Source organism: Nanorana parkeri, unplaced genomic scaffold (genome assembly GCF_000935625.1).
Source record: "Nanorana parkeri isolate BGI_ZX_2015 unplaced genomic scaffold, ASM93562v1 scaffold488, whole genome shotgun sequence".
NCBI lineage: Eukaryota > Metazoa > Chordata > Amphibia > Anura > Dicroglossidae > Nanorana > Nanorana parkeri.
This window is the reverse complement of record NW_017306756.1, coordinates 388,568-401,240: the sequence shown is the minus strand read 5'-3', so window position 1 is coordinate 401,240 and position 12,673 is coordinate 388,568. Positions and strand designations below refer to the sequence as shown.

Below are 12,673 nucleotides of genomic sequence, written 5' to 3'. Positions count from 1 at the left end.
CTTTCTACCTCCTGCTAAGAGGCAGCACACAGGAGACCCAGGCCCATCCTGCCCCATGTCTAACCTTCCGGATCATCATGCTACCTGAGCAACTTCCATAGAGAGACTTTGAGGTGTCCAGAAAATGTCAAATGCGGGTACAGGTCCCGGCGCACATGGGGAGGTTGGCCGGAGAATCCTGCAGCTGGCCGTTAGAGGAGAATGGATTACCCTGGAGCAAACTCTGAAGGGCATCGAGAAAGGAGACCTGGGCAACAATGAAACTGACCCGGTGAGTAAAAGACACAACTTTCCATCTGCCTGGAGAAGGACACAGGGGATGCTGTTGCTGGCTTCTCCTTTGAAAAATGCCCTTCGCTCGGCTTTCTCTCTGACCTTTGTTTTTGATACTTTGTATCTCTGACCTGCAGTGTGCAGATAAGGACTTCTGACTTTTCTCTGACTTTCCTGAGCTTCTTGCTTGTGATGAGTCTTTAGGTGATCCCTTAAGACTCATCTCTTCAGGGAAGCCTATCTCACCTCAACTTAACCGCTCAACCATCACGTTCTCAAACAATTCATCCCCACACAGCTACCTCCTCATGTATCACTTCCCCCTCCTTTTTAGATTGTAAGCTCTCACGGGCAGGACCCTCCTTACCATCTTGTCTTGATTTGTATTGTGATTGTAATGTCTTCCTTATATTGTAAAGCGCTGCGCAAACTGTTGGCGCCATATAAATCCTGTATAATAATAATAATGAGGCAGTGGGCCTGATTTACTAAGTTCAGGAATGGGACACTATGGTTCACTTGTATTGCAGGTTCACCTCAATGTGCAGATTTATACACACCCAGGACAGCACAGCGGATTAGTGGTTAGTACTTCTGCCTTGCAGGACTGGGGTCATCGGTTGAAATTCTGGACAACATGCTAGCTGCATGTAGTTTGCATGTTCTCCCTGTGCTTGTGTGTATTTCCTCGCATACTTCACTTGCTGGTACGCTGATTACCTTCTGGCTAAAAATGCCCGATTGCACGTTTGAAATAGAGACCTCAGATCAGTGTTCCTCAATATTTTTCAGTAATGGAACCCTATAATAGGTATGCAGAATGTGAAGTCTAAAATGTTAAGGACGTAAATGAAAAAAACGGCATGTGTTCTATCCAAAATCAATCCATAGCTTATCCCAGGTAGGGGCGTGGTATGGATTATAAGTGTAGAAAAAATGTGGCCTTTCCCACGTCACATTAGAGTTGCTATTTTACAAGAGAAGCCCCCTCTATCACATCAGAGTCCCGCCTTCACATCAGAGTCCCCCCTTCACATCAGAGTCCCCCCTTCACATCAGAGTCCCTCCTTCACATCTGAAGCTCCCCTTTACAGCAGAGTCTCTCTTTACATCAGTCACGCCCTATTCACATCAGAGTCCCCCCTTCACATCAGAGTCCCTCCTTCATATCAGAAGCTCCCTCTTTCACATGAGAGTCCCTCCTTCACATCAGAAGCTCCCTCTTTCACACCAAAGCTCTTTCTCTCTTCAAATGCCCCCTTTCACATCAGAGTCCCTCCTTCACATCAGAAGCTCCCTCTTTCTGGCCCCCCCCCCTTTTCATCAGAGCCCCCCATTTACATCAGAAGCCCTTCTTCACATCAGAGCTTTACATCAAAATTCCCCCTTTCACATCAGAGCCCCCTTCATATCAGAGTCCCTCTTCACATCTGAAGCTCCCCTTTACAGCAGAGTCTCTCTTTACATCAGTCACGCCCTATTCACATCAGAAGCCCCCTTTACATCAGAGTCCTCCCTTCACATCAGAAGCCCCTCCTCACATCTGGAGCCTCAGGTGCAACAACATGGCAAAGGATGGGCAGCTGTACAGAGTTGAACTTCCATCCTTCTCTGAATGGATCCCAGTCTCCTTGGATTAGCGTCATTCATTTCCATGCTGCTGTCAGTCAAGTGGCCCATCTGCACCATTGCAAGGCATAACACTGTGTTAAGGTTTCGAGGCAGAAGGCATCCTGGTCGGAAAATGCTGCTTAGATTGTAAGCTCCTTGAGGGCAGGGACTGATGGAAATTGCATAGTATCAGGGGTGTAACAAGAAATCACAGTGCCCCATAGCAAAATTTAGTATGGGGCCACCATACTATGTTGGCTCTAAAATCAGAGCAGTAGAAGAGATTACTCACCTGACACCCTGCGGAGCCCACCATAGACCCCGTAGAGCCCATCTGACACTCTGCAGAGCCCACCATAGACCCCACAGAGCCCATCTGAGACCCTATAGAGCCCACCCTAGACCCCGCACAGCCCACCTGAGACCCATCACATACCAGAGACCCTGCACAGCCCACCTGAGACCCCACACAGCTCACCTGAGACCCTACACAGCTCACCTGAGACCTCACAGAGCCCACCATGGACCCCACAGAGCCCACCATGGACCCCACAGAGCCCACCATAGACCCTGCACAGCCCCCCTGAGACCCCGCACAGCCCACTTGAGACCCTGCACATACCAGGGACCCCGCACAACCCACCTGAGAGTGACACTGCAGAGCTCAACATAGATCCTGCACAGCCCACCTGAGACTCTTTATGTTGGGGTCTGCAGGGTCTCAGGTGAGCTGGTCGGGGTCCCTTTCCCCGCACATGGACCCCACACAGCCCACCATAGACCCTGCACAGCCCACCATAGACCCTGCAGAGCCCACCTGAGACCCCGCACATACCAGAGACTCTGTATAGCCCAACTGAGAGTGACCCTTAGCTGCTCGTATACTAGCACCAGCACTGGAGCCACTGCACTGCTGCTTAATTTAGCGGGGGGGGGGCAAAGCATAACACAGGGGGGGCAATTGCCCCCCTGTAGTGACGCCTATGCCCTACAGAGCTTACCATAGATCCTGCACAGCCCACCTGAGACTCTCTATGGTGGGCTCTGCCGGGTCTCAGTTGAGCTGGTCGGGGTCCCTTTCCCTGCACACGTGCACTCTTCTTACCTGTTAGTCTTAAGCCGCCCGCTGCTGGGCCCCAGCCTCCTCCACCTCCACTGCCAGACCAGCGCTGCTAGGCCCTGGCCTCCTGACCGGTCCCCCCTCTGCCCCGAGCCCCATAGCGACTGCGTGGGTCGCTATAGTGGTAGCTACCCCTCTGCATAGTATACAAACCTCTGTATATATCGCAATGATATGCACATGTGTCATGCAAAGCGGTAGGTAAAAAAAATTCCTCTGTCAGTACCAAAGACAAAAACAAAGGCAGCGTTAGTGCCATTATGTATCACTGGAAGTTCCATTCCAAGCGGCAGCATTCGATATATTAACCAAATCCCTCAGTACCGAGCGCTCTGCGGCTTTTTTTTATTGCTTTTTGCCTTTATTTGACATCAGTCTGTAATTCACATGGATTTGTTGTTACATAAGACGGCAGGAGACAGGAGTGACATGGAGGTCAGCAGGAAGAACTCAGCGGCAGAGACTGGCTCCCATTAGTCATAGAGTTATTGTCAAGTTCACTGACGCCGCTAAACTTGATCTGGGTTTGTAATCTTCATACCCATGAAAGGGTTAAGAAGGAAAGGGGGAGATTTTCAGGAAAACAAATTCATTTTATTATCATGGTATTTAGTATTATATCCCTAACCCACCCCCCCCCGGCTCTGCCGCCAGACATACACTTGTGTGACCAAATCCAGACAGTTGCATTGTTCCTCGGTGTTCCGCTCCTGGAACCTGCAGCGTGTGGAGCGGATTACACGCACAATACGAGTAGAATGAGCCGGCCGCGCATTCCTGGAACAGCCATTACCGTAATAAAATATGGCGACCCGCTGAGTCAATGTAACCGGATCTGCAGTAAAAAGTATCTAAAGCTTGGCGCCAGGCCAGCCACCCTCATGTACCAGGAAATGCAGAACGTCTGGATTCTACAGCCAATCATTTCTATGACTCATTGTTTTTTAATCTGGTGCCGGCAATGGTGAGATATACCAGCCGGGGGGGTGGGGGGAGGGGACTTTGTATATAATCCGGGCTGTGGTTATTAGACATGTAAGCTGCGGAATAATTCGATTCGGATATTTCGTTATTTTGGGATTCGGATCCGAAATTCAATTCGGTTTGGGGTTTCGGACGAAATCCGAATTTTCGTTAGTTTGGGATGAGTTCACGAATATTCGTTGCGTAGGCCACAGAAAACCATCTACAGATATTAATACTAAAGCTGAATCTCCTGGACCCGAATGGCATTCGGGATCCGAATTTCCGAATTGCATTCGGGAGCTCCAGAAAGCAATACGGGTCTGGGAGCCATATTAACCCCTTAGTGACTAGTGACGTCCGAAGTACGTCACTGGCACAGAGCCCGTTTAAATAGACTCCCGGCACTCTGTTTGAACTTGTAAAGCCGACAGTCGGCTTTACAATAGAAGCGAATCTGGCGACTCAGCTGTCGCCCGATCGCTTCTCTGGCCGGTAAACGCCCGGCCCAATCCAACACCCCCGCCGTGTTTCCCGGGCTCTGTTGCCCCTCCTACGGGCCCGGTACCGCCTTCTCTGGTGTCGGGGGGGGAAGCTGGGGAGGAGACCAGCGAACCTCCATTCGCCGATCCCCTCCCCGTACTATGGGATCGGGAGCGATGCAGATTACATCACTTCCGGTCCCATAGCTGTCAGTACCGGGCTCCTGAAGCACAGCTATAAGCTATTGAAGTGCAATCTGCACTTCAATAGCTTATTTAGAGTGTAAAGGTGACACTAGGAGTCTTTTGGACCCCCAGCATCACCTTAAAGAGTACCTGTCACTGCCAATCTGCTATCATATGGGGGGCTTGTAAGCCCCCCTATGTGATAGCAATTGAAGTAAAGTTAAAAAAAAATTACAGTTTTTAAAATGAATATTAAATGAAATAAATGTAAAAATACGTATGAAAACGACGGTCGCGCTACACATGTTGAGTATCGCCGCACACGCCGCCGGAGTGAGAGCAATAATTCTAGGGCCAATATTTACACCTATCTCTAAACTGATGACCTGTGGGGGCTTTCAAAGCGTCATCTTTAGACTTTTTGGGGTACTGAATTTTGTCGCAGTTTCACGGACGCACACAATTTTTAACCCGGGCATGTTGGGTATCTATTTACTCGTTGTCACCTCATCTTTTATATTTTATTTTAAAAATGGATATTTAATTGTGTTTTGAGGCATTTAAGGGCATTTTTTACAAAATTAGGGGGTTTGATAATACGTCGCACTAATATCGTGCAACATAAAAACTTTAATCTGCCATCATTTTATTCTACAAGGTCTCGGCTTTCAGAAAATATATAATGTTTGGGGGGTTGAAGTAATTTTTAGGCCTAAAATGTGGATTATATCATGGGTGCAAAAAATGAAAAAATGGCCTCGGTCACTAAGGGGTTAAAGCTGAGGCTTCCAGACCCGAATGGCATTTGGGAGCTCTCGAATGCTATTCGGAAATTCGGACTCCATTCGGGTCTTGCAGCATCAGTTTTAGTATTATGTATCTATAAGCGGTGTTCTATAATACGAACGAATATTGTTAGCGGCAACATTGTGACCCATAAATACATAAAACTAAACCTGAGGCCCCCAGACCCGAATGACAATCAAAAATTCGTGTTCAGACCCATTCGGATGCATTAAACCAAAAAACACATCTGATTGGCCAGAGAAGTCACATGTCCGATTCAGTTTCGTTTTTGAACGAAATTCGGACGGGATCCGAAATTCGGAAACGGAAATTCGGATTCGGACACACTCGGGTGCATTGGGATTCCGAAATTCGGATGTGTTTGAATTTCGGAAGATTCGTACGGGGTCTATGGTGGGCTGCGCATGTCTAGTGGTTATTATAACAGCTCATGTAGGCCAGTGCCTAGGGCAGCGGGGTAAGGGGGCAACACCAGGACACACAATGTACTAACTGTAAATGGCTTATGGGAAGGGAGTGTGGGGGGGGTGTTGAGAGGAGTCAGATGACTCTCTGCAGTTCAGAAGGCATGAAATCCTCTCTCATTTCTCTTCTATGTTGTAAACAGTTTAAAAGGTAGATGTGAATATAAAGCAGACAAGCCTGATAGCGGTTCCAGCACTAAACACATTAATATTTCCTTTACATTACAGATAAGACATTGACAATACTTATGTTAAAAAAAAAAGACACACAATGCAGCTCTGTAATCAGTAATGCAGCTTTAAATTATTTTTTTTTTTAAATAAAAGCAGTGTAAATACCTAAATTTGACCTGATATCAGTCCCCTGCAGTGCCTGTACAGCAGGGCTGGAGTGTGAGAGAAAGAAGCAGCACTAGGAGCAAATCAGTTCATGTTTTGACAAGAAGCATGCTGGATTATTTTTTCTTCAATAAAAATTGACATGCTTTGAAAAAAAAAAAGCATGCTGATTGGAGGAGAGAGCAGAGTGACAGAGAGATGAGATTATCACTGAGCTGCTTGTCCAATCACTGTCCAGTCACAGGCTGTGGGTGGGTCCTGGAAGGGTAGAATGACGCTGACTATGACTGAGGACACCTAGCTGCAAAAAACAGTACTGCACGTGAAAGCTTGGAAGGTGTATATTGCAGCAAAAGCTGTTTTCATTTTTTATTTTTTATTTTTTTTTACTGGACTTTTTTATTTTGTTATTTTTGGCTTAATGTCTGCTTTAAAATATTCACACTCTCATCATCCTTCTGGCTGCAGGAGTCCGGGCTGACCCCATTTATGATCGCCGTTCGGGAGAACCGGCTGTCCGTGGTGGAGAGGTTCCTGGAGCTGGGCGTGAACCTGCAGGAGAGAACTCAGGTATGTTGCTCTCATGTTCCCGTCTCACACATAATAAAAACATATCAAGGACTTGTTTTGTGAATGAAGAACCTGCAATGCCAGCGCTCGCCTGCAGGGGGTATCCCAATCCTAAAGGTAGGATTTCCTATATATATGTATACTATATTGCCAAACATATTGGGACACCCCTCCAAATCATTGGATTCAGGTGTTCCAATCACCTCCATGAAACTTAATCCTCCTGTCCCATCGCACTCCTGACCGGACAAAGCCCTAATACAACTGGCTGGGTGCGGTGGTGACAACGCATGCCTCCGTGAAATGTAGATAAATAAAAGTAGGCACTCCATGATATTAAAGTCAATGCTGTTTATTGACTGTGATAACACACGTCTCCTTAGCAACGCTTCGAGACCATGCAGTCCCGTCCTCCGGCAAACAGAGAGTGAGTCACACAAAAAAATCAAACAATAAATACAGGTGAAACAAAATCAAACCACCAATCACAATGCATTTAAAGGAGAACTATGGAGTCAGGGCTTTTCCCCATAGTTCTCCTTAGGGTAACGGGAGGACACAAACTAGCGTCCTCCCGTCACCCTAGGCTCAGTATACCACGAGCTGTAGCTCACGGTATACTGAGACGCTGAAGCGAATCCCGACAATTGTGCCGAGATCCGCCCAGCTGCGTGACTGACAGCTGGCTCTGCCTATCTAGAGGCAGAGCCAGCTGTCCCCGCCCCCTCCCCCGTCCGATCCGCCAGTCAGCGCTGGAGGATCGGAGCGGGGAATCCAGCCCCTCCCCTGTCATGGCAGAGAGCCGTGACAGGATCAAGAGGTGATCGAGCGCCGGTATGTGTTCGCTCACCTCCCGATCTACTGAGCCGACCTGTGACAGTCTCATTGTCACAGGTCGGCTAGAACTATGAGGTGAGTGAAAAGCACTCCCCTCATAGTTCTCCTTTAATACCACCTCCTCTGACGTGCTAATGACGTGATTCACTCCATGCTGCCCAGGTGCAATTTTAGCTATATGCTGAACACTATATAAGTGAATTTTGTGCGAAAAATAGGGAAAAAAAAAAAAAAAGATTCCTGCTGTTAAAGGGTTAATTCCCGTGTGAAAGCCTGGGACGTATGTGTGGCGGGAGGTCGCTCACATCGATATTGAAGGAGGGGAAAGCAAATCACGCTGATGGTGGCGTCTCTGGGTGACAAGTTGGGAATTTGAACGGCCACAGAAGTTGAGCAATACGAGAGGCCTCCTTCTGGGAGACGACCTTTCATTGAGCCACAAAAGGCGCTGAGCCCGGATCCCCCCGGCGCTCCATAAAACCGGCGCCGTCTGCACAAACCCGCAACACAACGATCTCTTACAACTGACACCTAGGGTCATGTGACTTCAGCGCGCGGAACGGTTACATGCTGGAAGAGCGGCCATACGTCGGTAGATGTCCGCACGAGCGTTCATAGTAAAAATCCAGTTCGATAATTCCATCAGAGACTCGGCAAATGTCGCTCGAGATTTCATTTGGATTTTAACATTCGATTTTGGAAATGGATGGAACACTGAGAATGTTTTTTCCCTCAAAATGTTGTCGTCCCGTTCCTTCCATTTTTGTTTTTCATTGAGGATGAAATTGATGGTCAGTTTAACCCCATTAATGATTAGAAAATCTAACCCACGTTCCTAAATTATTTTTATAACAAAACTCCACCAGTGCAGGCCTTAAAGGAGAACTATGAGGGGGGTGCTCCTGTGACAGGAGACTGTCACAGGTCGGCTCAGTAGATCGGGAGGTGAGCGAACACATAGCGGCGTTCGCTCACCTCTCGATCCTGTCACGGCTCTCTGCCGTGACAGGGGAGGGGCTGGATTCCCCCCTCCCCGCTCCGATCCGCCAGCGCTGACTGGCGGAACGGACGGGGGAGGGGGCGGGTACAGCTGGCTCTACCTCTAGATAGGCAGGGCCAGCTGTCAGTTACGCAGCTGGGCGGATCCCGGCACAATTGTCGGGATCCGCTTCAGCTGCGGCATCTCAGTATACCGCGAGCAGCAGCTCGCGGTATACTGAGCCTAGGGTGACGGGAGGACGCTAGTTTGTCTCCTCCCGTTAACCTAAGGAGAACTATGGGGAAAAGCCTTAACCCCATAGTTCTCCTTTAAAGAAGAACTCCACACAATCTAACAATGAACCCTTTCAGTGGGACTTCCCCTCGTACTGCGAGGGTTAAGGGCAAGTGCTCGTCTTGCCAACAATTCAGACTTTGTATCAACAGCTGACGATCAATAAAGTTTATTGCTTCTTGTTAACAGACAGTCAAAGAAAAAAAAAATCATTAACTTTATTAGATTTGAGGGGAAGGACGGGGGGGATGGAAAACAATCAGCATGTGTCCTCTAATTCCCTATGCCAGGAAAAACAACAGGTCCACCTATACCTGACCTCCGTCCAGGGGCGTCCCGAGCTCAGGTGTCAGCCGGACTCTAGACCATTTTTGACACCCTGCTGTGTCGTCATCGCACATGCACGTGATGTCACCTCACGCATGCGCGATGACATCATAGCGCATGCGCGGTCATCTGATTGATGCCTGCCGACGTCCATCACCAAGACCCGGCGGGATGAGGTATGCCTCTGGGTCCCCTCCTTTCTCCTGTGACTGTCGGGCTCAGATAGAAGACTGAAGGGAAGGACAGAGGTCAGATAGAAGACTGAAGGGGAGGACGGAGGTCAGATAGAAGACTGAAGGGAAGGATGGAGGTCAGATAGAAGACTGAAGGGGAGGACGGAGGTCAGATAGAAGACTGAAGGGGAGGACGGAGGTCAGATAGAAGACTGAAGGGAAGGATGGAGGTCAGATAGAAGACTGAAGGGGAGGACGGAGGTCAGATAGAAGACTGAATGGAAGGACAGAGGTCAGACTTAATTTCCAGGACTCGTTGTGTTACTCTATGCCGTGCTACAACATGAGTTTGTCTCCTAGAAAACTGTCGCAGTCACGACTTGTGTTATTAGATATAAGAAGACAAATTGGTTTCCAGTAAAGAGGAATAATAACGTCTTTGTAAGACGATAATAATTGGCGGTATAGAATCCCATTGTTACCAACAGAGGTGAAGAAACACTGCACACATCACGCACACACACATTACGCACACACATACACATCACTAGAGATCGGCATTTCCAAGAACTCCGCGAGGAACGATTTGTATCCTTGTAACATAATCACATTGTTGTACAGAGTTTATCGCGCCAACAGGACGCTCCGCACATTGTGATTTAAAGGAGAAGTATGAGGCGAGTGCTTTTCACTCACCTCATAGTTCTAGCCGACCTGTGACAATGAAACTGTCAAAGGTCGGCTCAGTAGATCGGGAGGTGAGAGAACACATACCGGCGTTCGCTCACCTCTCGATCCTGTCACAGCTCTCTGCCGTGACAGGGGGAGGGGCTGGATTCCCCTCTTCCCGCTCCGATCCGCTGACTGGTGGAACGGACGGGGGAGGGGCGGGTACAGCTGGCTCTGCCTCTAGATAGGCAGAGCCAGCTGTCACTCACGCAGCTGGGCGGATCACGGCACAATTGTCGGGATCCGCTTCAGCTGCGGCGTCTCAGTATACCGTAAGCTGCAGCTCGCGGTATACTGAGCTTAGGGTAACGTGAGGACGCTACTTTGTGTCCTCCCGTTACCCTAAGGAGAACTATAGGGAAAAGCCCTAACCCCATAGTTCTCCTTTAAAACAAAATAGCTGTTTCCAAGAACCACCTGCACTCCTTGCGGTCTTCACCTTCCAATGGTGGTGATGCTCATGGTGATCACACGGATGGCGCCGTGCAGAACTCAGAATAGTCTCAACAGGTCACCGGCACACACACACACAGATGAATTCAATATCTCTTAGATATGTTTATTGAAGAATGTCACGGCATGTCATTAGAAGCTGAAGCTAGCGTTTCGGACCTCGCAGGGACACAAGTCACTATGTCGCTCTGATGAAGGGTCACTACGAGGTCCCGAAACGCTAACTTCAGCTTCTAATGACATGCCGTGACATTCTTCAATCAACATATCTAAGAGATATTGAATTCATGTGTGTGTGTGTCGGTGACCCTTTGAGACTATTAAAACAAAATAGAACACCTTCGTTGAAACTCGAAACTTTTGCGGGTAATTTTAGTGCACGCAAACAGAATAACATACCCAATTTTTTGGGTGACATGTATAAGAAGGCGTCATGTCAGATAGTTAGATACCAAACATGCGCCTGTGCTAATAAAACTATCATACCCAAAATTGGCCAGAGGGGGCGCTCTAAAAGCCTTTACCACTCAAGAGTTAATAGTGAGTGATGGCAGGGAAACGATTGCTCTCAATTGAACATTTGCAACGATATGTAATAGCACCCCATGTGATAGCACAGGGGAAGTGACAGGTCCTCTTTATGGAGACATTAGGGGGTCTATCAGACCTCTAATGTCACCTAGGTACCCCACAGGTCGTGCTTCACCAGCTTCTTCCCTGGCCACAGCAGCTGGAGACAAGACAGGCTGAAATTGGAAGTGACGAAATCCTTGTTGCTTCTGGTTTTAGTAATCAGAGGCGAGATCAGCTGCTGGAAGTGTGTTTATAATCCTCCTGCCAAGCGAAATAGACTCTCCCACCATGCCAGGCCCAGGGCACAAGAGGGACAGCATAGCCCAGTAGCAGGGTGGCGGGCGCCACACCCTTTGCAACATCACATAACCTATCAGCTGTGGAGCCGCCTGATGACTAGTATGTGAGAGCCGGGTGCCAGTTTTCACATGTTGTGATCTCGGTATACCCGCTTTAGGATAAAAAGAAGATCACTTTCCCAGCGTAGTGTCTGCTATGAAGACTAGAGACTAACTGAGGGAATGTGGAGAAAGAAGGGAGACTGTACCACCTTGCACTAAACGGGAGGGGAGAACAGAGGGAAATAACAAATGCAGCTATAAACCATAACAATGATGGCTGCCCTCAATGACCAAAATGACTGGATTCACCTGATTCTGCAGGGCACTTTTAAAGTATCTTCAGCTTCACTTTAGTTATAAGACAAAAATGGGAAAATTTATATTTTTATTGTCTTTTTTTTTCAATTGCAGGATTGCCGGACTGCCGTACATGTAGCCGCGGCTTATTCTAAAGAAGAGATCGTCCGACTTCTGCTGGCAAAGAAAGCGGAGCCAAATCTCCCTGGAGGGGTGTGTTGCATTGTTTTTTTTTATATATACATATCTTTTACAGTCTTACAATCCTCTCCATATTTGTATCCTTGCATTAAATGTAGAGAATTGAAGATTAGCCACTAGAGGGAGCTCTCAGCAGCCACTAGAGGGAGCTCTCAGCAGCCACTAGAGGGAGCTCTCAGCAGGTACCAGAGGGAACTCTCGGCAGGTACCAGAGGGAACTCTCAGCAGGTACCAGAGGGAACTCTCAGCAGCCACAAGAGGAAGCTCTCAGCAGCCACTAGAGGAAGCTCTCAGCAGCCACTAGAGGCAGCTCTCAGCAGCCACAAGAGGAAGCTCTCAGCAGCCACAAGAGGAAGCTCTCAGCAGCCACTAGAGGAAGCTCTCAGCAGCCACTAGAGGAAGCTCTCAGTAGGTACCACAGGGAGCTCTCAGCAGGTACTAGAGGGGGCTCTCAGCAGCCACCAGAGGAAGCTCTCAGCAGCAACCAGAGGGGGCTTTCAGCAGCCACCAGAGGGAGCTCTAAGCAGCCACTAGAGCAGTGGTTCTCAACCTGTGTAACCTTGGTCATTAAGGCGTGACCCAAAAATGATTTCATTTCTGAAACATTTTAATTTATTACACAAAACAACTTGTGCAGTATTCAGCTATATATAT

The 12,673-nt window shown here is 48.3% G+C and overlaps 1 protein-coding gene across 1 annotated transcript in view; it reads left to right on the top strand.

Moving 5' to 3' along the window:
- LOC108790601 (serine/threonine-protein phosphatase 6 regulatory ankyrin repeat subunit B-like) overlaps nucleotides 1–12,673 on the top strand; it is a 66,309-nt gene continuing 53,636 nt past the window's right edge. The window contains 3 exon segments of the mRNA XM_018560910.1: nucleotides 1–271; nucleotides 6,714–6,815; nucleotides 11,933–12,031. Coding sequence (XP_018416412.1) covers nucleotides 125–271; nucleotides 6,714–6,815; nucleotides 11,933–12,031 — 348 coding nt within the window. The 5' untranslated portion in view covers nucleotides 1–124.